At 44.1% G+C, this 27,286-nt stretch overlaps 1 protein-coding gene across 1 annotated transcript in view; it reads right to left on the reverse strand.

Moving 5' to 3' along the window:
- Ltn1 (E3 ubiquitin-protein ligase listerin) overlaps positions 1 to 27,286 on the reverse strand; it is a 46,548-nt gene that overhangs the window by 15,885 nt on the left and 3,377 nt on the right. Inside the window, exons 5-21 of the mRNA XM_065454846.2 lie at positions 27,103 to 27,155; positions 25,878 to 26,055; positions 24,425 to 24,595; positions 21,022 to 21,212; positions 20,049 to 20,196; positions 18,726 to 19,481; positions 17,932 to 18,136; positions 14,396 to 14,544; positions 13,895 to 13,979; positions 12,984 to 13,134; positions 8,855 to 9,029; positions 7,729 to 7,980; positions 5,821 to 5,927; positions 5,026 to 5,145; positions 3,358 to 3,494; positions 2,642 to 2,792; positions 1,077 to 1,215 (exon numbers count right to left, since the gene is read on the reverse strand). Of these exons, the coding sequence (XP_065310918.2) occupies positions 1,077 to 1,215; positions 2,642 to 2,792; positions 3,358 to 3,494; positions 5,026 to 5,145; positions 5,821 to 5,927; positions 7,729 to 7,980; positions 8,855 to 9,029; positions 12,984 to 13,134; positions 13,895 to 13,979; positions 14,396 to 14,544; positions 17,932 to 18,136; positions 18,726 to 19,481; positions 20,049 to 20,196; positions 21,022 to 21,212; positions 24,425 to 24,595; positions 25,878 to 26,055; positions 27,103 to 27,155 (3,168 nt within the window). The remainder of the gene's footprint in view (positions 1 to 1,076; positions 1,216 to 2,641; positions 2,793 to 3,357; positions 3,495 to 5,025; positions 5,146 to 5,820; positions 5,928 to 7,728; positions 7,981 to 8,854; positions 9,030 to 12,983; positions 13,135 to 13,894; positions 13,980 to 14,395; positions 14,545 to 17,931; positions 18,137 to 18,725; positions 19,482 to 20,048; positions 20,197 to 21,021; positions 21,213 to 24,424; positions 24,596 to 25,877; positions 26,056 to 27,102; positions 27,156 to 27,286) is intronic.

Consider the following 27,286-nt stretch of genomic DNA (forward strand, 5'->3'; position numbering starts at 1 on the left):
AAAAGAAAATGCAAACAATTGGGTACATTAACAAGATTTGTACAACTGTGCACAATGTTGGGGCGACTTTATTTCAATCTGATGTAGTAGCAAATGAGATCAAAGTTAATCGCTAAGACCTAGTTCAGTTGACAGCAGCGGGGAAATAGGCAAATGTGTGGCAGAAGTGCTGCAAGACTGAAGCATAAATTGCGGGTTAGAGACAGTGCTGTCAAAAGCCTGTGTGTGTGTGTGTGCACGCACGCATGTGTGTACATGTGTGTGAAGGGCAGTGGCATTTACTCATTTGCCAAGCATGTGGAGCATTTGCTCCTGCAAAATTCCCTCAACAGGTGTTGCACCGTAGGCAAGCTAATGCTACCTCTTTAACACCACTGTTACCCTCTCCTAAATCCTACTGCACTGCTTAGTGAAAATATGCAGTCTCTGATTTTTGAAGACCACTCGGTTCCCAAATATTCCTAACACCCTGTGCAAGTGTTGCAACAACATTCTGGATACATGAATCTTAGATTGTGTTCCATCACTAGCAATAACAATTCTGTTGTTCTAAGCGGGGAAGGAAGAAAGGAAATGAAAGATGGAAACTGAAGAACTGGCAAGCCTTCAAGTTATTCGACCATGAGATGAACACGGAACCTCCATAGCGCACACACAACACATAGCAACTGCCAGAGGAGGTCAACCCAGCGCACTTCGCATAGCCATAGCATCCAATCTGATTTTCATGGCAGATTTTTCCAAAGAACCAAAACCAAATGCATATAAGTCGCACTGTTCTATAAGATGCCCGAAAATACGGTATATAAAGACCATGCTGCAGCGTGAGTGCCTTGCAACATTCATGAGCAAAAAATTAGTAGACTTTCGTTCATTTCAAATGTCCTTGGAGAAGCAAATCGTTAAGTCCCCGGTTTTCACAACTTGGGGAAACTGTCCGGGATGTACAGAGGTCTCATATGAGCTTCAGATAGGCATATTTTACATTTAGAATTATCGACATATAAAACTATTTTGCGATCCCCTTTGAGTTTGACATATCTGGGTACAACTGCATAGCAAACTGCACAACTTGCCTGATTCCATGTGGCAACGCTCAGCAACACAAAGTCCCAATTGCATGGCGTCAGCGCTTGGGGGCACTGCCTCAGGACCACCAGGTAGAAGTGGCAGGCCATACGACTCCACTCAAACTCATTTTCTGAAAGTCCGGCACTGAAAGAAGAGCACAGGACAGGACACATTGATAATGATGAAATACTTGATGCTGACTTCAGATTCATGCTGACTTCAACAAAGCAGAACGAATGCATGCATGATGTCAGTGGTCTCTAGAAAACTGCATGGAGTTAAGTTATGAATGAAGATAAAGCAAGGTTAAGTGAATGAATGATATCTAAGGTTTAAAGTCACAAGGAAACACTGGGGTATGAGGCTCCACCCCTCCTCCCCCTCCTCCTCCTCCTCCACACACACACACACACACACACACACACACACACACACACACACACACACACACACACACACACACACACACACACACACGCACACACATACACACACACGGTGTGTCTCCCACTTGGGATTCTTTACGTACTTGGGAATGCCACTTGAGAATCTCACTAGAGATTCTTTACTAGGTCTATTCGATAGACCTAGTAAATCGAATAGAATCGAATAGACCACTAGGTCTATTCGATTCAGCCAAGTTCCTCTGCACCTTCTGCACCTTATTCACAGTGCGTTGCACCTAGGCCTTCGATTCCCCGAGGTGCAGTGATGCACCCTGCACCCCTGTGCACAATTGAACAAGGTGCAAGGCAAGGTGTCGCCGCGGTGCAGTGCACCCTTGAACACTGCAGCGAGTGGGTGCAGCCCGGCACACCATAACTGGCACCCCCTGCACCTTTTCGTTTGTGGTGCCATGCACCTTTTTCTGAATCGAACAAACCTTAAATCTACGTGCACAAGCGTTTTTGCATTCCTCCCTCATCAAAATGTGGCCCCTGCGGCTGGTGGCCAAACCGGCAACCTCATGGTCAGCAGCAGGGGCGCGAACAGAGATCGTTGTTCAAAATGCATGTTCAGTTTCCGTTCACTTTTGCCTCACGTGATTGGCCTAGGCTGACAACGTCGGCGCAGCCTAGGCCAGTCAAATGAGGAAAAACTGAACGCAAACTGAATGCGCATTTCGAACAACGATCTCCGATTGCACCCCAGAACACCATGGCCACTGAACCAACACGACGGTGCAAGAAACTATGCTACATTTAACAACATTTAACAGGTAACACATCTCAGAATGTCATCACCATGACAGCCTTTGCTTGTCTGTGGCTTGTTTTTCTCAGTGCACGGCAGCAAGTGAACTAATAAGAAAATACGGAAAGGTGAGCTATCTGGTAACTGATATGTTCCCGTTGCCCAAATGCAACTCCTTTCCTCCGTGTCCTGGTCCCCCATGTCACTTTGTTATCTCAAACTAATTGAGCTGTAATAGGAGACAACAGCCACCTGTCTCAATTGGCAAGAAAGTGCCCATAGCTAACATGCTTGGCTGAAATTTAGCCATGTGAGGAGGATGCTGAATTCAGTGATTTGAGTAGGAACTGATGTGCAACATCATCTGCATACTCACTCTTCGTCTCTCAAGTACAGCTTTGGCTGAGTACCCCTTGTTCCTTGCAACCAGTACAGTACAGACACCACTGCCTCATGAACTGATTCAGTGTTTCCTGCGTCGAGGCCTTCCAGTGCCTTACACGCAAGACCCAGAAGGTCAACAGCCACTGAGGAACAAAAAAAGGAAAGAAAAATAGAGTCAATGTGAACACGAGGAGAGGCTGGGAAGACAGTACATGCGGGGTCTAACCACTACTTATGTGGTATCTGCTTCAGTGCGAGATCTGAAGTCAACACAAGAGCAACAACACTATACTACTACTACTACTACTACTACTACTACTACTACTACTACTACTAACATTATCAATAATCTAAAAAAATTAAATTCTAGGGTTTTACAATCTGATTATAAGATATACTGTGGTTACAGTAAGTTATCACAGTAAGCTCTGTAGATTAATTTTGGCCATCTAGGTTTCTTTAACATGCACCCAATGCATGGTACAAGAGCGTTATTGTATTCCACCTCCACTGGGATCCAACCCACCACCTCATGCTCGTCAGCACAATAGCCAACTCCAAGGAAGATCTTAAAGGAAACGTGACTATTTAGTTCGTAAATGATAGAGCAAACTGAACCAAACTTACTGCAAACAGTGTACCGGCACAATAATTTGAGACAGCTGTTAGTGGATGCAACCCACAGAAAACAAAAACAATGCAACTTACCAGCCCAGCCCAGCTCTGGTTCCCAAGACCTGATGCACCCAACAGAAGTAAGAAAAACCTCTTCAATGTTGCTTTGAGACATGAAAGGCAGCAGCGACTGCACAACCAAGAGTTCTGCTTTCTTTTCGTGGCTGTAGCTGCAAAGAGACACCAGTTGTTTGGTCCCAATGTTGGCGCAAATTGCAGAAAAGAAGCGTACAGCGCTGAGCCTCATAATGAACATACTGACATTAGTGGTGTGGCGCAATGATGATGACAAAGTTTAAGTTCTCCCTCTAACCATCATGAAAATTTCAAGAAAAAATACATTTAAGAAACTATCAAGACACCGGATTTGACTATTTGCATATCAGGATGAGCTCTAAGCAAATAATGGTGTAGGGCCCTATCACAGAGTTATTAAGTGCTTATACTTAAAGTAGCAGTAAGCACAATCTTTGTGTTCTTCAGTATTACATATCGCACCTGACACTGCCGATGTTATACAGCACAACCTCTTAAAGGGCTCCTCACCAGGCCCCCCAATGCAAGTTTTAGTTAAAAACTACAAGGCTAAGACGCTGCCTATCATTTGTTTTATCAAAATAATTTTTTCAAATTGGTTAATTATTATACGCTGAAGAAATTGAATGCCTTGTTGCCATACCGCAAGAAGGTGAGCACGACTGTCAACAGAGACACTCTCTCCCTCTGCTTCGAGTAGTGTTTCCAAGCATATTCCTTTCCTGCCGTCTCCCATACCGGTGCCGAGGCACCGAGTCGCGTTCACACGACAAGCTCCGCCTCCTTTTCCTTTTTTTTCTCATGCTTTCTTGCTGTGGGGTGCATTTCCGGTGACGGCATTGCGTATTCCACATTGGACGATTTACTGAAGTAATGTGTCATGATGAGTGACGTTGCTAGGACTGCGTTTTACTTCATGGCGTTTGCGCACGTTACCTTGACTCTCTTGCTGGGAGTGGCGCTTCCTCAAGAGACAATGAGTAAGGACATGCAGTTTATGGTATGAAATTTCAGCCATTTTTGTGGCACTCATGAATTTAATACTTTGCAGACAGAATCCTCAGTACATGAAGTGAGCTCTGGACTTGTCTGTTTAAAATGGTAAAACCTGGCAAAACATTACCATGAAACACAGAGCATAAAAATATTGCCACCAGAAATGCGTCATGCAGCAAAAAAGGGAGACAGAGAAAAAGAGAGATGGGGCTTGTGACATCAACACAAGCCCCATCTCACAACCAACATTTGTGATGTCTTTGATGCTGATACGGGAGAAGGCTGGAGAGAAATATCGCTGGAGCCCCCCTGTCAAGATAATGGAAGATAGCCTCTACTGTGGGAATGGTAGATGACCTTCTTGAACCATTGACCCGTAGCATTTTATTTGCCTCCATCGCCACTACTACTGCCCACTATATACAAAGTCTTGCAGAAAGATGCTCCTTAGATGACACTTTACGGCTTCAAAGCATATATTCTAAATTTTTTATTGGACCTGATGAGGAATCTTACAAGTGAGACAAGAATAGTGCATGCAGTACAAATGCATCCAATATTTCTTATGCTCTGTCATTAAAGTGTGTGATAAGAAATCAGCCAGATATGTTTCAATATTTGTTTGCAAGTACTGCATGAGAATTAAGAGCAAAGTACAAGCAAACTCACAAATTGTCTTTGGCAACAATGTAGTGTGAGTCACAGATTCTTCTTGCAATTCCATCTTCTCTCAGCTTCCTCAGGAAGTAGACAAGTGCCTCTAACCACAATTTTTCGCTCAAGGCGGCTCTGTGAACAAAAAACAAGGTCAGTGAAAAATTTAAATGCCAGCACAACTGAGGGGAGCTTGAACTGAAGCTCAAGTGACTGTGACAGCTGCGTATTCATAATATGACTCTTTGCTTTAAAGGGGCACTAAAGAGAAAAATTATTACTTCTGGATCAGTAAACTGCCTCTCTACTAAGCCAAAAACACCACTCTTACCACGATAAGAAGCTTGGTAAGCCAAAAAAAGCGCAAGAACGAAAGACGGGTGACGACGCCCCCTTGAAGTTCCCACACCTGGTCACTGTGACGTCATGGATTTTGATGACATCTTCTAGGGCCTACTTAATTATATCGCGGTACAGATTGACTACATTGTGTTCTAAAGGAACCAAATATTCAACATGGCAAGTTTCGGGGACCTTTACTCAGCTAACATGGCCCAAATGCGAAAACATACTTTGGAATCCCTGATGTCACACTGACGTACCGGCGTCGAGGTTTAGGCACGAAGTTCAAATACCGATACTTCGACTTTAATTTTCTCGTCTAACAATCAAACTGTTATCTTGAAATGACTGCCTGCAGTGTTCTCAAACAATGCTTTATTAATCTAAACTGATTTGTTGTTTCGCTTTAGTGCCCCTTTAAGGAGCATGTAAGCTGTACAATTGCTTGGTACATACAGAGTTACATACTTGTTGACAATGGAGTCAAAGACATCATTTGAAAATGTCTCCATAGCTGCATTCAAGGCCGAATGGTTCTCAGTGTCCTCTTTATCTTCAAGAGAAACTGTACGAGCCTGAAAAAGAGATCATGTACCCAGCTGATAAGTGATAAGAAACTGTGGCCCAGCTAATGTAACAGTTCTATTGCAATGCTATTCTTTTTCATGCTTCATCAATGGTTTAAGTGGCCCTGGGATCGCAAGTTCTCCCTTGGATTGACTGGTCATGATTGGTGGATGATTAGAAAGGAATTAAAATAGAGCAAATAGAGCATTGAATCCGTTGATAGCTGAACATGCGACAGTTGAAAAGTGTTGTTTGCTCCTTTTTATCTTGTTTTGTTGCAGTGCTTCTGATATTGTTTAATTCTTTTTTTCCCTGCAATCATTCCAATGTAATTAATTGTTGCTCTTACTGTTTTGCTACTCATGTATTCTTGCATTTCCTTGTTGTTGTCTTTTTCTGTATTTCTGCCCCTCCTGCAAGGGCCACTACAAGGCCTGCAGTATTTTCTAAATAAATAAATAATAAATAAATGGAATCGCTACATTATACCAGCCCATATGTTTGTAATATCAGACACCCCTGTTCTGTCTCAGACACTTGCGATTCTCTTGACATGGGAGAGTGCATTCAAATAAAGTACATCGGAGAAACTGTTTTAGGTCATTTACACTTGCATTCTTGGGCACGTGGTGGCCCTGCTGACAGAGAGTAGATTGTGCACCGAATGAACTAGCAATGTGCAACAGGTGAAACAGGCACCATAAAGCTCTAATACAATTTATGTTAGTGATATGGTTGAACAGGTTAACAATACATCACATGCAAGGAGTTGTACAGACGTGTGTTGATTGTGTGATGCGTGTTCCTGTGTGTTGGTTATTATCACTACAGACAAGCTGTGTGCTTATTACCCAAAGGGCAGACAGAACTGAGGCAAAGAAATCGGACAACACTGGCACTTTTTCTCTTAATTATTCGCCACCTTGAGCAATAATCTCTACTAAATAATGTTTGCAAACTTAGCCACACCCTTTATTTTGCTTTCTGAGAAAATTTTCACCGGTAAAACACTTTTCTTTTTTCATGCACTGAGTGCGATGACAGTCCTGCTACATTTTCGTGATGTCGTGCTCTGCAGTTTGTGCATAAGCGATTGCAACCATGTTTCAACAAATCACCTTCTTTCATACGACTGCCTGTCTTGCTGCCCTGGTAAGCCCCGTTTTTCAAGTGCAATCAAGGCTAGCAGATACGAAATAACTGTTGAACTGATAGAACAGAATTAGGATGTAAACACAAAACATCTATGAATAAAAAATTCAGTGGCGATTTAGCGGTAAATGCGAGAGAAATGCGTTAGCGTTACATTGCGCCTCGTTAGCTTTGCAGCTCATTTTGACATGTTGGCTCACTTGATACCCATCCAGCTTCTTCGAGGAGCAAAGTGCAACTGACAGTGGCCGAAAGACTGAGGTGACAGCGCATTAGCGCCGGCCCCCTTTACCTTCGCTCTCTAAAGCGCCAATTTGCAGCTTTCCGGCACTCTCTCCCCTGTGCAGCTCTGATTGGCTTCTAGACCGCCCACACTCTTCTAAGCTCTCCCATTGGCAAGCTCTTGCAGGCTCTCCGATGTACTCTCTACCTCTACCACGTGATGAGCTTCGCACACTGCACACATATACACTTTTTTCCACTTTGATGCTCATAATGCTAATGCATTAAAATATGAGACATCCATTCATTACTTTGCATTAAGATTAATTAATAACAGTGCTCAGTTTCAACTCCCAAAGAAATAACAACATGACTTGTACAGCATATGTATAAAAATGAAGGGGAAGCCAATGAAAAAAAAAAAAGTGCACTTACTCGGTGAGGGAAACAGCGCGCCAAGATCAGGAATGGGGCACATCTAAGGAGCAAGCTGCTGCTTTTCAGTGGTTTCGGCTCAGACTCGCCCTCAGAGACCAGCATGTGATCAAAGACTGCCTCTGTAAAGCCAGCAACGTCTGCCAGGTGCGCTTGGTCTAGGTACTGACTGCTGGACTGCTTGGAGAGGTAGTCCTGCGTCGTGTAGAGCGGGTGGTCCTCGGGATGTTCTAGGTGCGCTGCCAAAAGCTCCTGCATGACAGAAACACAAGTGCGAGTCTACTTAGCAGCAGTATCTCCAACAAAACTGAATAGTGAGGTCACCTGCAAGCACACTTTTTATGGTCTCTGGGATTTACGCATTTCTGATAACGAGAGAGTGCTCCGTGTTCTGAACTCCAAATTTATGCTACTCAGCTCGCGAGCTCTGTATGCCTGTCAGCGAGGCTGTTAACGGGAGTTCTACAATGGTTTTCATGCACTGCCGGAAACGGCAGCCTTCGGCAATGACAATGTGTCGTAGCACTGTTGGTACCGAATGTCAGCCAGAGAACGGCCAGCAAAGCAGGCAGCGTCCTAACCCTAACGTGGTAACATGACTAGGTCATCAGAATGTGCAGCCAAACACCGGTGTCAGTAGAGCTGGCGCAAGATATGGAAACATGTGTTGGATACAAGCAGAGACCACAGAAGTTCTAAGCTCGGACATAGTGACGTGCTTGAAAAGACTCGGGTAGAACGAAGAAATTACACTGCACATAGTGAAGAGCATGAGAAGTCTTGGGTAGAATTCGGGCAGCAGCAAACCACACTCATACAAATTCTGTAGGGCACCGGACCTTGCTTGCAGAGCTTCGCTGGCTTTCACGTGCGGGTTAGTGAGATTTTTATATATCTGCACAGTTTGGTTTCCCTCTTTCTATTTTCTTCTTTTTCTCCTACATACGTCTTGCTTTTTTGGCCCCGAGTGTGACGGAGCAGCTGTCACAACTGTAGGGAGTACGTACTAAGGATTACTTACTCATTTTGATTTCAACAGCAAAACAGAAACACCCACACACACAAACAAGTGCACACACACACGCACTCGCAGAATCAACAATGCAGCAAAGGATGGCACGCTCACCGAAAGGCAAGTGTCATTGACGAGCTTCTCCCACTGTTGCAATGTGGGAAGAATGGATTCCAGGACCAGCGACACAGTCGGGTCAAGAAGAAGAGCCACCGGGTCCTGCTCCTCCTTGGGGATGGCTGCAAAAATACTTTCCAGGAACCGGCAGCAGCATCGGACAAGTCCTTGCCTGTTTAGAGGAAGAGAAAGAAAAGGGAGGTGACACAAGAGGACACACTAAAAAAAAACACTGCACAGTAAAGCTTAGTCAAATAAAGGCTACAAGTAAACAAGTACAGGATGGCCGTGCTACAACAGAGGTATCAGCTCAATAATGGAGAAAAATGCATAGGCATGCTGTGTACAAACGATCTAGCAAAACAAGAGAAACGGTAATGCTGTCTCCGCTTCACATGAACGCTGGTGTTTGGTGGATAGCCTATTGCAAAGCAACACTGAAACTTTCAGACGTTCGACATATTTGAAGGTTTTTCTTTTTTGTTGTGCTTGTATAAGAATCTGATTTCTATCAAGTTCATTTCACTGTGATGAATTTTAAATTATTGCTGATATACTGAGTTCTTTTCTAATTACAGGGTAACATTCTGACGTACCTAGGTGCTTCTTTGATGCTTTTGCAGCTTAGTTTTTGAAGAATGTACCTTTTCTGTATGGATCTACATATCAGGCTTATCTAGATGTATTTCATTCTCATTTCTTTTCGTTGAGCTCTTTAGGTAATAGTATTTAAAAAGCGAGTGTTTTAAGTGCAGTTCATAAACTGTTTGCTTTGTATACAGGGTCACTGCTGTCGACAAAAATTTTGCTTATGTGCTTTTTATTTGTGTGCTTAATACAGTCATGTCTGCCAAATGCTAGCCATAAGTATTGGATGAATGACTGACTGACTGAATGAGTGAATGAACTCTGCTACACCAGTGGTGGCAGCTCTTTCCAGCAGCATGTTGGGATAGAGGACAGGTCATGGAAGAAACTGCTAATTCAACAATGAAGCCTGTACATTATTTGTTCTGCGAGTCTTTTATTTAATTGTGTGACATGTTTAATCAATGCTTGTCTTAACTATATGAAACCCATATGGCTTCCTTGAGTAAAAATTGAGAAACCTGTATGGGTTTCCCTTGTAGCCATTGCTACAATTGGGTAGATGTCTCATTTTCCCTTTATTAATTGCTTCTCTCCACCTTGCCGGTTTTCGCAGAGCTATTATGTCAAAACTCTTGCCTTTTCTTCGAGTTGTTGATAAGTTCAACTTCGCCCTGCTATCTGCGAGCCGCCTAGTTAGCTCAGATGGCAGAGTGGCTGCCCTGGAAAGGCAGTGGTCCTGGGTTCGCGTGCCGGACCAGGACGAATTTTTCAACTGCGGGGCTTTTCTTTCGAGGAACCCATGTTGGTTTCCTTTGTAGAAACTGCTACGATTGGGTGGATGTATACTTTTTCCTTTGTTAATCACTTCTCTTCACCTTGCAGCTTTCTGGAGAACTATTACCTGAGAGCAGTGGCGTAGCCAGAAATTTCGTTCGTGGGGGGCTCACTTTGCAGCTCGGCCTCCTCCTGATAGAATTAGTCAAGGGAACAATATATATATATATATATATATATATATATATATATATATATATATATATATATATATATATATCTGTCATTCAACAACCATGTTTACATTTTCGTACATATGAACGACCAGAGGAAAATCTAAATGACGCTTTCCTTTGTTAGAATGCATTGCGCAGGAGCAGCTGTCACCGGTTGTGTATTGCGAGTTATTGCTCCGAAATTACAGCCGCAACAGAGAACACATATAAAAAGCAGGAGTTCTGCAAAATATACGAGGGGGAGTCAAATGAAAGTGAGCCAATGCGAATATATGACAAATGGGGTACTTTATTTAAAAGTAGTCACCATGAGTATTTAGACACTTGTCCTACTAACGAGTCGCGTAATTCCCGTCTCATAAGACTTCTTGGGTTGCTGCCTCAAAAATCTGTAAATAATTACACGTCATCTTCCGACATGAATCTGGTTCCCTTGAGCAGTTTTTTTCAAATTTTACCAAATGTGGAAGACGCAAGGCAACAGGTCTGGGCTGCACGAGGGATGCTACAGCATTTCCCACTTTAACTTTGCCAGTTTTGTATTAACCACATCAGCGACGTGGGAACGGGCAACGTCGTGAAGGAAGATGTTCCCAATGCTCAATTTTCCACGTCGTTTGTTCTTGATTGCGACACGCAGCCGATCCGACCTTTCACAATATCTGAAATTATTTAGAGTCTCTCCAGCTTTAGAAAATTCGATCAATAATGGCCCTTAACGATCTAAAATGAAGTCAACACTTTTCCGGCAGAAATGACGGCCTCTGTTTTCCTTGGGAGTCGTGAATTCAAATGTTTCTGCTGTAAGCTTTGCCGTAGTGTTTCAGGCTAGTAGTAGCGGCACCATGAGTCATTCCCGGTCACAACTGCAGACAAAGAGTCGTCAAGCTCATCTGGGGTTCTTTGACGTGGACTTAAATATAAGTACACGGGTGTTTTCGCCTCCATCAAAATGCAGCCGCTGTGAGCGGGATTCGATCCCGCGACCCCGTGCTCAGCAGCCCAACACCATAGCCACTGAGCGACCACGGCCTTTTCAATTGTGTTGAGGGTGATTGCACGGTGGCTTTGGCCCGGGCATGGATCGTATTTGTGACTTTCATGTCCTTCTTTGAACAGTTTGCTACAACGCTTCAAAGTGGCCAATGAAACGCAATCTTCCACGCATACGGCAGCCATACGGCGAATAATTTCTTTTTGGGAAAGATCTTCATTTGTCAAAAACCTCACGACACAGAGCTGTTCAACTTTTGGAGGGTCCATTATGTCACGCAATCATGTTCAACCCAGTGTATGAGAGCATTAAAGAACATTACCCTCACCTCTGCATGTCACTTGTAAATGAGATGCGTATGTGCTACGCGCATGCCTCGAAAATAATGAACCGAACCATTATTGCGCGGCACGGGTTGTCTCACTTTCATTTGACTCGCCTTCGTACATTAGAAATGCGAAGATACAATGGAATATACAAATGTGAAGATACAGCTTGATACAGGGCAAAAAATTGTCACTGGAAACAAAGTTCACTTCGCATATCCACAAAACCTCGCAACAAGATGTTTAAATATACGTATAAGTTTCCAATAAATCTACGTACCTAAGAAAAAGCCACTATATATAATGCATCAAACAAGGCAAATAAACAGGTTGCGCAACCACAGGTACACAGATCACAGCACACCCCCCCCCCCCTCCCTCCACTCCCAAAATGTATCGCGTGCGACGGAAGGCGGCGCGCTTCCTCGCCGCTTTTCTCCCTTGCGCACACAAGACTGAGCCACCATCGTCGGCTCAACCCCTCCCCTTTCCCCCCACGCTTTCACTCGCACATAGAGCATGCGGTCGCGATGTTATCGCCCTTGGCCTTTATTTATACGGAACATGAGGGCAACGGCAGGAATGCGCCTGGAGTCTTTGGCGTCAAATGTTTACAACAGCATTAAACCCACAAAGTTCCGGAATTGAAAATCTAAAGCACGACTTTGGAAATGTCAATGCACCTTTCGCATCAAAATGTTATGCGAACTTTATACCCGCAAAATTTCAGAATTGAAATCCAAGCGCTCCGTAGATAATGCGGCCTCCGCGAGATGCCGAGACGAGCTCGCTCGCCATCATAACGCCCTTGAAATTTTGTGCTAGGTGGGGCTCCTTGCGTTACGATATGCGAGTCCCGATGCATGGGCGTTTCCGCGAAATCTAGCCCGATTTCTCAATGTTTGCGCTAAAATGTTTTTTCGAGCGTGAATTAAGGACATTCTAGACAAAATCGAGCATGATTTCCGGCGCCGGGAGGTGTTTTCGTCGGCGGCGCATGAGAGCACGAAAAAATTTCGGGGGGGGCTGAAGCCCCATAAGCCCCCCCCCTGGCTACGCCCCTGCCTGAGAGGTCTGTTAATAGAAGGTTAGTTTGACTACCTTGATGCAGAGTTAAGCTGTCATCAGTCATAGTTCAATACTAGTGAGGCATTTTTTATAACAGTGGACAAGTTAGTCAGCATCAAGTTTCGAATGTGGCTCACCGCTTATCACAGGAAAGACGGCTGAGCAACATGGAATTCAATGTCGATGCAATCTTCTGAAGAAGACCGCCAGGTGCCAGGAATCCACCTCGTGCTTTGACAATCATGCAGATCCCTTGCTGCCATGACCAGCGCACTTTCTCCCGTGTCTCTGCAGGTTGCATTGCACTGGATTCTTTATTTGCTCTAAAAGAACATATGAGTACTAATGCTTTTTTAACATTTAGCCAGAGGCTAAAGTAGTGGGTTCAATAAGAAATTATTAGTCAGAAGCAGGACAACTGATAGCGAACACAAGGTCCACAATGACATAAACATCATAAATTACATTGCACAAAAATATATATACGCTCTGAAGGAACAAAAACAATATTCAAATGCAGAAGAGAGGAGGTGTGCTAAGAGGCAGTGGCATACAGACAAAAATAGTAAGCAATGTTGTGCTATGAAAACTAAGCTCATGAAGTGTTGTTGAACAAAAAGAATGAAGATTTTGGGATATTTTTGTATCCTGGGGTATACCGTTTCAAACTCTGGCTACAATAGTTAGGTATAATTTGACGTTCTGTATACACATTGTGAATAGAAGGTAAGTTAAAATTGTGGTGGACACTGTTTTTAGTCGTATGGGATTACCAGTGAGATATGCTTACATTAAAAGGGTTATTAAACATCAAGACCCGACTTAGTCATAGCCATCCTTATGGGACACAACAACTCCAACTGGCTGTAGTAGCTGCGCTCTGTGAAACAACGACTTGCTAAAAGATGGGTATCTCGAAGGTGTCTATCTCAAGTGCAAGCATGACTCAAATGTCAGCACTGCACAGGAATTGAATGCATGTGCTGCTAGAAACCTACAAACGACAAAGCATGCAATGCTAAAATTGAACGAGCCAACAAGCACATACCGGGCGATGAAGACAGCGTACTCTGACAGTCGAGAAGAAACAGGGCAAAAACAAATTCTTCTGACTCAGGCAAATTGCAACATCCCTAGAAAGAGAAAAACAGTAAATTACTCAATCATCAGTAGCAATAACCAGTGGCATGACCAACTTCCCACATGCTGATGTGCCGGCCACATTCTTGGTGGTGGTTCTTGTGCTATGGCCGTAACGGTTTTACAAAGCTACATGTTTCCTCCCTTTCCGAGCAACGCAAGGAATGGACGCGTCACTCTGCTTATGGCAGTTCACACAATTTACCTCCTGTATTACAACCATTACCAAACATTTTATGCAAGTAACCTAATGTCATATAAAAAAAAACGTGTCATATATGCCATGAAAAAAAAAAAACATAATAAGGCTTCTTACGAAAAAACAACTGAAGTTCCACTCGTGCATTCAATCAGTTCATGCAAATAAAAAGGAGCTTCCAGAAAGTAAAAGCGCCAAAAGTGGAATCACCTCGTAACTTGAGAAAAGTGTGTTCGTGATTTCACAAACAAAGTCCACTGCCTTCAGCAGCTCCTTTCCTTCAGCCTGAGTGAAATTCTGCAGCGTCTTGCGGAGCGTGCTAAGGATACTACTGAGGTTGGAGAGTGAGATCAGAGGATCTGGAAAGGAAAAAAAATATAACAGCACTCAGATGCGACAGCATAAAAGCAGCTTTGATGCAAGAGCTTCCAGTGGCTGAGGTGGTTATAACACCGTAAATGCCACGTAACAAGACAGTGGAGACATTGTTTGTTTCATGCATAGCTAATATTCACACAGTAAATACATTGCAACAAAATGCTACAACATATCACGCACTAGAGCATACAGTAAAGACTCGTAAGGTAAAGGGGTGGGTCGAAATTACATTTTTGTGAACGTTAATCTATTATCACCATAATTTGCCCTCAGGCCTAAGTTCCCACCATAAAATCGGGGCTGGCAGTGGGTGCAGCCACCATGTAAGATGAAGCCTATGCATCCGCAAGTCAAACACCCCTGAAAGACCACGGAAGCGATAAAACAAGTGTAGACGATTGGTAAAAAATTCAACGACTATTACGACACTCCCTAATGCAAAATTTGAGCACAGCTGCATACACGTTTTCATTTCGCAATATATTGGCCGGCACAGACAACTTGTCTCGTAACATAGAGTTTCATATTAGTATACCTAGAGGCAAATCTGGCGCTGCGATCGCTCAACCCTCATGGGAATGATGGGAAGTACAGGCTTCGCATTGGCATTCTGTTGCCTAGCGAATTAGTCTACAAGTATTTTTTTTGGCAGTTTTGGTTTCGCTCCAAGCGCAATTGCTATAACCTGCAGTGGGACAGTGCAACGCAAAGTTCTCTGCCTTTGTTATGTTGCTCGAAGTGGCGATAGCGCGCTGGGCCAGCGACTGGGACGATGTTTGTGTCACGGTGTGGCGTCGAAGCCCTGACGACAAAGCCACGGCATCGTAAACGTTGAAAGAACATGTTTTGATCGTTTGGACCTTTGTTAAGTGTGTTAGGTTGGCACTGTACCGTTACGTGCTTTATGAAGCTTCAGAATAGGAAAAAGAAGGCACTACTGATACAAGACATATACAGTTGTACTTCTAGTGGCTTGACAATGAAATTTTGTTGAGGACTTCATTATGCATTGCTCGTTTATGGGCTCATTGAAATGCGTGTTTTAGGTCTTTGAGAACACAAACTTACTTGTGGTAGGAAAGGTTGCTGCTTCTTGGCTGTAGTCTAGTGTCGCAAAATGGGTAAGTGCAAAGCCACGCCATAACGCTCCGCAAGCGGTACGTCAATATAAAATATGATGAAGCATACTCATAGGAGGCCACTAGCGTCCTAGCTAGCACTGCAGCAGATGTGCTTAAAAGTATGTGAAGGCGTTCAGCAATCGTGACAGCCGACGCAACCTTTCGAAAGAGCGAGATAGAGTTAGCAAGTGCCTGTCGTGTGCGAGAAAAGACCCGTGTTTGCAGCGAGCAGGTGTCGTAGCAGACAACACTTGTAGCATTCCACTCAAGGGCGCAACACTTTCTCACAATACATTTTTATTTCCATAAATACTTGATGAGCATTTTTATATAAGTACATGCACAGTTGTTATTGCTGTTGCAAAAATAAATAAATAATTATTTTGGGGGGTTAAATCGGGAACAGAATCGCACAAGTATGCATACCCTGGTGTGTCCTGGTGACAAACCATAGTAAACCATGCTTCCATCTCAAAGTCATACAAAGTTTATGTAGCGTCTTGTACATTATATAATATACTACAGATATAAAATTAGATTTCACGCGACAATATTTGAGTATAGCTTTGTTTACTGCACCGCAAGCAAACGCCACTAGTCTAAAGATCAAAGTCAATCCGAAGCCTGTACTTCCCATCATTCCCATGTAGGTTGAGGCAGCGCTCATGAGAACCCCCGTAGACACTAGCGCCAGATTTCCCTCTAGGCATTTATTTACAAACTCTGTGTCTCGTAAGGCACATTGCAAATGGAGCCAAGTGCGGTGCGACTGCCTCGCTAATTGGGAGATTGCAAGAGGCAGCGCGTTGGTGACGTGAGGGTGCAATTCACAGCAGCCACTGCAGACAGATCTCCGCTCATGCAGTGCTTTGTTTCCATATATGGTATCAGTCGACGTTCCCGCAGCACGCCATTGGTGAACAGACAACGGCGTCCTACCCTGGTGCCATCTCATAGTGGTCATCAAAAGTTTTGCGCGCCACTATGCTTTTCTTGTCTTGCTGCGCTCCGCATTTGCTTTCATCTTTCGCTATGCCTGTTTGCTCGGCTATACCGAGGGACAATACTGACACTCGCCGCAAGAACAGTGCCTAAGAGCTCCTCTCTAAAAACAAGTGCACTTTGCTGGGTGGTGCAGAATAATCAGCGTAGAATAATCAGTAAATCTTCACTATGAACTAAGGGTGATTTGTTTTATCAAATATATAGGACGTTCTTGCTATTTTTAAATGAGATATTAGATACTTAAATTGACACTAAAGGCAAATACTAAGTCAACGTGGAGTGTTAAAATACCATTCCAGAAGCCTCACAGTATTTGTTTCATGCCAAAAAAAAGACTTGGTTTAAAAGAAAATTGCATTGGAAGGGTCTGCATAACTTTAGCACAATTCAAATCACCAGCTCCTGAGCAGGGAGCGATGACATTGCATACGCCATCCCTGCCGTTCATGGCCGTCGGTGAGTAAAACGGCGCCCAACAGGTGGCACTTCAGCGTTTTGTGCAAAACACGAATGCGTGGCCATGGAGAAACCGAGCCGAGATGGAGCACTGGATTCACTACTGCAGCTGTTCTTGGTCAAGTGGTGTGGAACGTTCGGGAATCCCGTGATATCACATGAATGTGGCATTCTCTGCTACTTGCAAGTCTGTGTGTGTTTTGTGATCCAGCTAAACCAGCGCTGCATTACATGATCACGAAACTACTGAAACACAAAAGTGCAGGCGGCCCAGAGTCGAGCCAAAACGAAACCTTTCAACTGCTCTCGTTGTCAAAGCTAACGTCAATGAGTCTTTCTAAAATTCGAATAGAACTGGACAAGTAGCATATTCTTTAGTCTTATAACGCAACACAATCATACTGTTATTGCGAGCAGTGAAGCATTAGCGAAAGAATTATAATGAGGAGCGCCTTCGTCGTCGGGCTAATACTTGAATGTCACGAGGGGATCTCAAATCGTGTCCTGCATTTACCGGATATTTTTTATTACTAAAGCTCTGCTCGCAATAATATTGACGCTTTAAGGCCAAACTACACGTACGCGTGCGGGTGCATGAAAGCACATGCCCACGTGCATTGCATTTAACATGCCTCGTGACTAATGGTGGTTTGAACCTACAAGACGCCAGCACGCACCCACTTGGCTCACTATTTTCGCCTTGGTCGACATCGTTTTGCATTTTTGCGACGCATTTGATGCTACACTCTAGCCAGATCGCTGAAATCTAACGTATGCCACAAATACCAGAAAGGTTGCCCATCTCCAGGCTTGCTCGCAGTGACCTCCAGATAAGCTCGGATTCTGCAGAGGAGCTTGGCATCAGCTTCTGCGACAGCTGCAGCAGCTTCTCGGCCAAGTCGTTGCTCTTTAGCCACTCCTGAATGCCTGCGTGGCTCCTCCAGCAGTCGAGGGACCTCTCCAGCAGGATAGCCAGGAGATGCGCATTGTCCTAGCAAACGAGTCCAGCACAAGTGAAAACCAGAATGACAAGGGAGAAGCAAGGACAAGGCACTCAGGGAGGCTAAACTCAAGCCTGATGTACAAGAGAAATATACCTGTTGGTTAACGGACAATAACTCGCCGAACAATACACTTTTTGCAGTACTTTCATCACACACTGCTGCATGCTTGTATTTGTGTTACCTTTATTTACCTCACATACCTTGTGAGAGGTACCACGAATAAAAAAAAGGATGAAAGAAACAAAGTAATATGCAAGGCAGCGCATTTACAAGAGCTTTCTGTGTAGATCTCTGCTACAGCCACACATTCTACTTAGAACGACATCATATTTTGCGCATGTTATGCCGCACCTTTAACGACTGAAAGTGCAGACAGTCATCTACCTGCGACTGACACAGCACTGGTACATCGTTCCATAGCCATAGTTGTATCTCAGCATGTTTTGTATCTGCAACATTTTTACAAGTATGTGCAGTAGATTTCCTTTTTTCAAACGCAGACAGGTTGCCTTCCAAATGAGTATGCCGGTACCATATTCAATTTCTATTGGCACTGCCCGAATATGCAATACTCACCAGCACAGTAGCATTGAAAAGCTCTGCTGCCTCCGTCGCAGTAGCGCTGATGGAAGCAACCAGCAAGCAGTTTGCAACATGCCCGTAGTACTCTACCAAGCGATCCTGGCAGCTAGCCGAGGCAGCATCGCTTACCATAGTCCTAAATAAACTGAAAAACTCAAACACCGGACTGTTTCCTTCACTGCACTTGACACCCATTTCTGTGAGCACCGCCTCAACAAACATGCCAGAGCTTGAGACATGCAAAACTTCGGAAGCGGCTTCAAGGTACACCAGGCTGTCGGCGCTGCCAGGGTTAGTCCTTGCCCGTTTCAACACTTCTGCACATATTTTCGTTGTATTTGCCATGGTAGTTGGGAGGGCCTCCAAGGGTGATGTTCGTGCGTCAAGAATCAAGGAGCTTCTTTTCGGGTGCACAGCAGAGTTTCCGTCTTCGGGCGCAACTAGCGTGACCTTCATCTGGCTTCTTGGACTTGCTGGTGGAGAGTGGATGGCACGAAGAAGTTTTGTGAGCCGGCGCAGCAGTGCGCCGTTTGGAGGTGACATCGAGGCTATTTCTAGGCCTAGTTCCAGCAACCTGTGCCAGATGAGCTCAAGGCACTCTTGGTACGACATTTTCGTGGCGGGCTCAGGGTCACCTGCGAGGATTTTCTGAAGCAGGAAGGCATGCAGGCTCGCAACTTCATAGTAGAGCCGCGTTCCGGAGAGACGGCTTGAGGTTTCCATGAGGCAGACTCGCAGGACTTCTAGGAGCTGCATTTCAAGAAAAAATTAAATAAATCCAGCTTAAAAAAATTAAAATAAAAGGGAAACATTCTTGCATACCTATATGCAACTAAACTTCCCTAATGTTAGCCTGACTTGGCAGCAAGTGAACACCAAACAATTAATGAAATGCCTTTAGGGGGCACTTCAACATCTGCAATTCAAGTGATCTCTTTTAGTGGAAACATCACTTGTTAGAAAACACCTCAGGCTGATAGTGCAGTTCTGTACTTGAAGGGGCAGAGTTTGCTTGCATGACAAATCACACAGGGATGAAAATGAACGAAGTTTTACTAATAGACTTAATGGTTAACTTTGGGCTCATGTACCAATTAAAGGATTGAAATCAACAAACAATGAAGCCACAGTACTCATTTTTACGAAACCCTGTGCTACACGCCAAGTGCCAAGAAATGTGTCAGTAGCACTTATCAGCACTTTGCAGCATTGTTAAGTGTAGTTCCACATACGTTGGAATAAAAATACCACTGTACTGTGGATTTCACACTAAGGAGCCCTTTTCTTTTACTCTGATCAGGCTAGGGTCTACCCTACCTGCTCTTCCAGAATGTGGCTGCGAACTGCCTTGGCATTCTCATCTTGCGCAAGATGTCGCGTCAGGACGTAACGAAGACATTCCATAAAAGCTTGGACAACAGCATTGCACTCTGCCATGGATGCCTGTACTTTTGGGTTCAGCAGGCTGCAAGCAAGGAACATCAATGTAAAGTAGGCAGTCAACAAAAAAGGCTGTGAGTCAATATGTGATGTATGGCGCAAATGGGGCATGCAAGACGATAGGTAAAACAATGTCATTACGCCACCAAGAAGTAATGGTTTATTGCACACGGTCTGTACACGTACAGCATCATGCAAAAAAAAAAGACGAAATGGAATACACCACACAACACAGATAACATCCCAGGAAAGCCATCTGTCACAGGCCGCTACTGAGAAAGAAGCAGCGTCAGCATCAAATCCTGTTTCATCACTTATGCCAACCAATCACGCTCTCCCTCTCTCCTGCTCCTCTGTGCATGCGCTTGACTTTCTGCTCTTTACTCTTCTCCTCCTTTTTACTCTTCCTACCCTCTACTGGCTTAGATTGCCACCCGCCAACCAAGAAAAGCCGGGGAAGTAGTAAAAGAAAGCTATCATGTTGCAAGCACACACGTACAAGCACACTGACAAGCACAGGTGAAAGTTAACACAGCTGATTGTGATGACAGCGTGATAACCTCCAATGTGGGCGCACAGCAACGAAAAGGAGGACTGTGATCGTGACACCAGTTTGTTAGTTTGCTTCCTCGAACGACTGGCACTGATTTCAAAGGGCAGACCTAATACGTTGTGGTGCAGACCAAACTACAAATGTCTTAAGGCGTACCAGCACTCTATTTATTACTTTTCACTTTTACTTTTACCACGTTATTACTTTTGCTAGCACCTGCAAAGTTGATACATTATTTCAACATGTGTAATCAAATACGTGGCTTTTGAAGGGAACAATCAGAACCGGCGCGCTTACCCTTCCCGGAAGGAGTCGAAGAACAACTTGTAAAACTGGACGCCAACACCCACGACCTCAGCAGGGACAAGGCTCAGGAACGGAAGCAGGTTTGGGTATATGTGCACCGCGCTGCCAAACCCACCATTTTTCAAGACCTTCCAGAGCTGAGGTAGGACAGCTTTCCTGGCATCAACATGAGTCCAGCAATCCTGCACAAAACAAACCGTTGTCGCCGCAGTATGCGTGGAAGGAAGTGAACTGGTGCTGCCACAACTTGTGGGCAAACGGATAAAGGAGCAAGTGCCAGTCACAAACCAAGGGGTACATTTCTTGGTTTATCGTGTGTCAGCTCTCGGAAACGTCAAGCCTAGTTAACTGCAGATGTCATATGCATTGCAACTCTCGTACAGCCGTACTTCGTTGACCCAAAGTTGCATCCGACATCCAACTAGCTTCAGTCTATCCAATATCTCTAATAACCATATGCTTGTTACGCACTGATATCAGCGAGAAATGTTTAACATTTACATCTTTTTAGTCACATTTGTTATGTAGAGGTTCAACTGTACTTGTGCACAAGAGTTACAATGCTATCTAATACGCTATGATAATGTATTTCTACTGACCCTCCACAAGGTAGGTCGTTGTGAAGCCACTAAATAAAATGGAATGAATAAAACTTTACCTCAAGCTTTCTCTAGTGTCCTTTCAACAACAACATTACTCAACCTCAGTTTACTATTACTGCCAGATAATCACAATTCCTGCTTCATTAATATTGAATCTTGATGGCATCTTCGACTGGTCTCCTCCATCCTCCGACTCAGGGCTAGGTGGATGCGACATCGCTCCACCTCAGTGGTGGTTAACAAGCACACAAGTCGAATGTGAGACTTAATCTTCGAGAGAGAGAGAGAGAAAAAAAAAAAAAGACGGAGGCCAAAGCAGGTGACTACAACCAAAGTGTGATTTCAAGCCAAAGCTGTATCAAAATCTAGCCAAGGCTGTCGACGCTTTCAGGTAGAACGGTGAATACACAGATGCATTGAGTGTCCGTTGGGATGCCAGAATGCAACAATGTGTTGTGATCATGTGAACAGTAACATTCTCAGCCTTGATGACTGCTTTGAGAATGGGGTTCAGAGCACCTAAGAACACTCGACGCATGAGGAGAGCGATTTAAAAGAACCAGCCAAACGCAATGTGCACGTTGTCTTTCGTCAAGCCAAAGATAATGATTCTCGCTAGAGCAGCCTAGAGCACTGACAAACAACCAGCTGAAGATGCCATTACTTATGCAAAATTAAGAGGGGGAAAAAAAATTAAGGAATAATATGAAAAGCATGAACGACTTCTTTCAAGTTCAACACAGAGGTACCTTAAGAAACTGTTTTGCCAAAGTCCAGCTTGGCAGAAGTGTACTAAATCTCTGTCGACAGTCTCTGAAGTTACCAAATGATAAAAAAATTATATTGTTAACAGAGCAATGACAGATGAAGACAGGCGAAGCACACAAACATAGTGCTAACTTCCAACAAATGTCTTTTTATGGAAAGTGCACGCATATATACCATATGGCATCAAAATTAAACGTGCAAGACATGGAAAAAGAAAGGCCGGAAACTGTAGGTTACATAGACGAACCTAGGCCACCTACTTCGAGACACTGTAATTCCTTATGTGACAGACACTAATTCCATGATAATGCATGCAGTGATGCTACTGGCCCAACCCATTTAGGAGCGGCTTTTGAAGCAGCCAAAAATGCACTTCAGAGAGGTATAATGCAGTTTCGGTGCAGGTTTATGAAAGCGATTTATATTATATGGGGCTCTTACAGTGGGCAATGCATGTGAAAGCAGTAAGTGGGCACCGGTTCATAAATTCAAGCACTAAATGATCCACCGCCCCCTTTTTCTTATCAGAGTCCTTACCGTGGACTGAGACGAAGTCATGGTGCCGTAAGATGTGCTTAAAAAAGCATGGAAGCACTTGGACATGGTACATGCAGAATTCAGAGGCACTGTAAAAACCTTCAGCGTGATCTTGCTCCTATAAATGTATCCTTTAAGATGGAGCACTCTTTTGAAAAAAGGTACCACAATCGATATGAAACATTTACTTATTTTTCCTGGTGCTATGATTCACTGACAACCATCTACATGAAATACTGCGATGGCCGACACTGCCGAAGTGGTTCGCCTTCGTTCGTCACGCAGCTGGATGTGCATCACGCACCGTCGCGAAGTGCAGATATACACGAGTGACCTCTGACTTTACACATGTAACGCTGTCTGAGTAGGCTGTGATTAGCGAATTCAGTTTGGAGCTTTCTGCCTACACGCAAGCTTTCACCATTCTGTCCAGTAAGCACAAAAACAAACTTCCCGAAAGCGTTTGCGGTAGTTGCCGGCATATCACCCGTGGACCCAATCTTGGTTTCCAACCACCAGTCATGCCTGTGATTTCACGCCCAATCAACGAAGCGGTTTACTCGTCTGAACTCATTGGAAACCATCTCTCCGTGACGAAGTGCCCACCACCGTGTCAACTGGCAGCAAATTTTTGTCACGGCCATATACAATACAGCAAGGTTTAACCAGCAGCGCTTCATCAGTATCCAACAGTGAAAGTTGGTGTTAGGCGCCAAGTTGAACAAAAAGGCCATGAAATCGCCATGCCAAGAAAATTGGGTGACAGGCGACAAATTGTATAGCGGAAAAGTTGTTCAGGGCTGCTCTGTCTGCGCCAGTGTGCGCATTATGTTCGAAAAATCAAGCTAGACACCATACAGCACCCGAAATTTTGTTCTCCATCTTACATTGGCCATACACGAGTGGGGGGGTCTGGCTTGGCACCAGCACGATCGGTCCGTGCCGCCAGAAAATAGAGGTGATCCTGTTGCCTCACAACCAGCATCGTCAAGGTGGAAAGTATTGAATACTATAGACAGCAACCCACAAAAGAAACATCAGTATGATCCTTGAACTCTGCTCATAACGGAGCTAATGCATCCGCTGATCCATGCGATTCCATATGAGACGGTGGGATAAAACAGCACTTGAGGGCATAATTCCATTTCTTGAAAGCACGACCGACCCTTCTGGTGCAGAGAAGGTGTAGATTCCTCATGTTTTGCTGAAATGTAGCAGGATGTAGCAGAGTTTACCTCTTGGCGCAGTTCGGCACAAGTGGCGCAGCGATAGCATCACTGTCAATGGCAACCATGATAAGAGAACCTGTTTTAACGCTTATGCACTAAGCGACTGCATTGCCCGAGAAGCAAGCTAGATATAATCTTGTTAAAAGAGAGTACATCTCAATGGCACCTCTTACTGTAATGCAGAAATGACATGCACAAGCTACAAATAAATCCTGCCCACAAGTGTATGGCGTTTGCACCCATGAACAAAGGGCCTACCTGCACCGCAGACACAACTGACAGAGCAGCTTCCCAGATGGGCACCGCCACCACGGGATCATTCTCGGCCAAAGAACCAAGGGTGTGGGAGCAGAGCTTGGCGCCATATGCCTTGCACACATGATCCACACGGCTCAGAGACGACGCCAGGCTGTACCAGGATTTGCGCACCTGTAGTGGCATAGAGCATGTTAAGAAGTAAGGTTACTAACCCCCCGTGACATGTCTTCAAACAATGACAACCAACATGCCAAGCCCAACTGCTGTGTGACTTTGTGTGACCAACTCCTGTGCGAGACAATTTTAAGACCACTGCAGTGTAGGGATCTTTCCACAGTACAGCGTGGAATGCACACAAGAAGCCGACACACAGTATTGCCTATCATCCCTCTGCTTGTTTGCCCTGAGCTTTCCGCATTGCACAGTAAATTATGCCATACCAGCAAACCGAAGTGTTTACCTTTGCGAACTATGCCTGCGAATTTCTGAATCTCATCATGACATCTAATCCTCTGCTGTGCTCAAGGGCATTTCACTATCCTTAGAACCCATTCTATCACTTTATTAGACCACAGTTTATCTGTTCTAGACATTAACATATTCTGCCCTACTCTACCTTGTTATCTTGATCTAATGTAGAGTGTATGTCTAATCCATAGTGCTGCAGTCTTATCTTTTAGTGCTACGCTTATCATTCTCCATCCTATCATTTCTTGCATGATTCCTTGTTTCCTTTCACATTCTTTCATTAGTCCAAGTATTGGTCCAAAAGGTTAGCACAGAAAGAATACAGTGGTTAATTTGCTTTCCTCCTCATGAATATTAGTAAGCTGCCATTCACTGCCAAATGAGCTCTAAATCACCCAATCCCCCGGTAATTTTCGTCTGATAATCCTGGTCCCTTGTGACTGCTTGGCCTAGATAAGACATAATCCTTCAATGTTTGAAAAGACGACCAGCAGAGCAGCCTAACTAAGGAATCGTAACTTCTGTTTGCCGCACAAATGTTCACGTTGTGCAATATCTACTCAACCAAGATACTGAGCAATTGGCCAGTCGGTGACGTAAGCCTTAAACTCAATAATCCTCTGCAGCCATGATGACACCAATTGTGTTACAGACAAGTGCTGTCACGAAGTTTGCAAACATGCGAGGAACCTTTTATTCTGCATAGCTTCACCTTTGAAATAAAGTATCACAAGAACAGCCTGCAACAACTGCATGAGCAACTACATAGTACATAGAAACAACCCATATTCATGCACCCAACTGCTCCCAAAATACCTACGCAAAGAGAACTAACCAAGCAGTCTCAGAACAGTTAACTGTGCTGGCCAAAGAACAACACATACATTGTTACAAACATCTCCGCAGTCTGTACTTCATGCTCAGCAAAGTAATGAAAAGCTAGTCATGTAAAAGTGGCCACTAAAAAGCCAGGTACTGCCCATACCATGATTTCTTTGTGCTTGGCCATTTTCCAGAACTTGGGCTCTTTGAGGATAGAGTCCAGTGACTCGGCACCCGACTCAGGGAGTGGTGAGAGGTAATCTATGATCATCTTCAAGCCAAGCAATGCACAAGAAAGCCATCTGTGGTACTTTGCTTCCCGTTCCTCTTGTGAAAGCTCTCTGGCGACAAATCACAAAAAAGTATGTCAAGTGTTCGACAACAATGAAGCACAAGACACGGTCCTCACGTATTGAGCTTCGTTGTTGTCAAATATGCTTCACCAATCGGACAAAATTATAGCCTTCTAGAATATTGTTCAGGCCAACATCCTACTGAGCACTGTGTCCTCCGTGGACGTACAGTGCTCCAAGTCGTTAATCTCACGGGAAGATCGAGCATCATGACGGCCAATACAATGTCACAGAGCGTGCCTGATAAAGTTGTGAGGGCAGGCACATGCATGCAAAACATCCTCCTGTCCTAGAATTGTCTGTTAAGCTATTCCATTTGGCTCAAAATAGCCCTTGTTTCTGAGAAAGAGCTGTGTAACTCCCATCTGCTGCAACTGCCGTCTCCTGTGGCTGTCATCCACACACAACTTTTTAAATAAACAGCTGCAAGCAGCAGATGAGTCAACAAAGAGCCAGGAATATGCCAGGCTGAATGGAATAGCCAAGCAGACAGTGCTTGGACAAGAGGATGCTCCATACACATAGGCCTACCCTTGCTACATTTTGCAGATGCACTCTACAATGACCAGGCGCCGACAACCGTGCCAATCCACGCCCTCATGAGATTATTAAAGATATTCACGCAGCACCAACCTTGGGTTGATATCACAAGTGATAGCCTTGTAAGTGTCCCTCGGTATATCATGTTATGTAATAAGGCACATATACACACATATATTTACATATCACCCACTTACATATATACATGCATACCTGCATTTCAGCTAAAGCTTACACGGTATGAACAGCTAGCAATGAGCTCTTGAACATTAACCACAGCGATAAGTCATATATCATAAACAACTCATACATCAACTGATGCGACCGGCATTATCAATCGGGAGGAGTTTTAATCAAAGCTTAGTGATGCAGGGGACAATTAAGGAAGCCTTGTCTCTTGGAAATTATATAAGCATAGCGAGCAATGCTAATAGGAACATATTAATGGCGATATTATGACACCAATTTCTTATTTTATTAGAGCAGACCACTTACTTGTAGTCCGGGACAGTGTCTACTGTCTGTTGTAGAATAACATCACTTATATACTGGAAGAAGAAGAAAAAGAGAAAGTTAGGCAGACAAGAAAATCCATAACACTCATTAATAAACAAAAATGACCTGCACATGTGCTAGCGCTTACAGACTTGCACACAGTTGTATCGTTATTGGTGAAACT

The sequence above is a fragment of the Dermacentor albipictus genome, chromosome 5, assembly GCF_038994185.2.
Source record: "Dermacentor albipictus isolate Rhodes 1998 colony chromosome 5, USDA_Dalb.pri_finalv2, whole genome shotgun sequence".
NCBI classification, from domain to species: Eukaryota; Metazoa; Arthropoda; class Arachnida; order Ixodida; family Ixodidae; genus Dermacentor; species Dermacentor albipictus.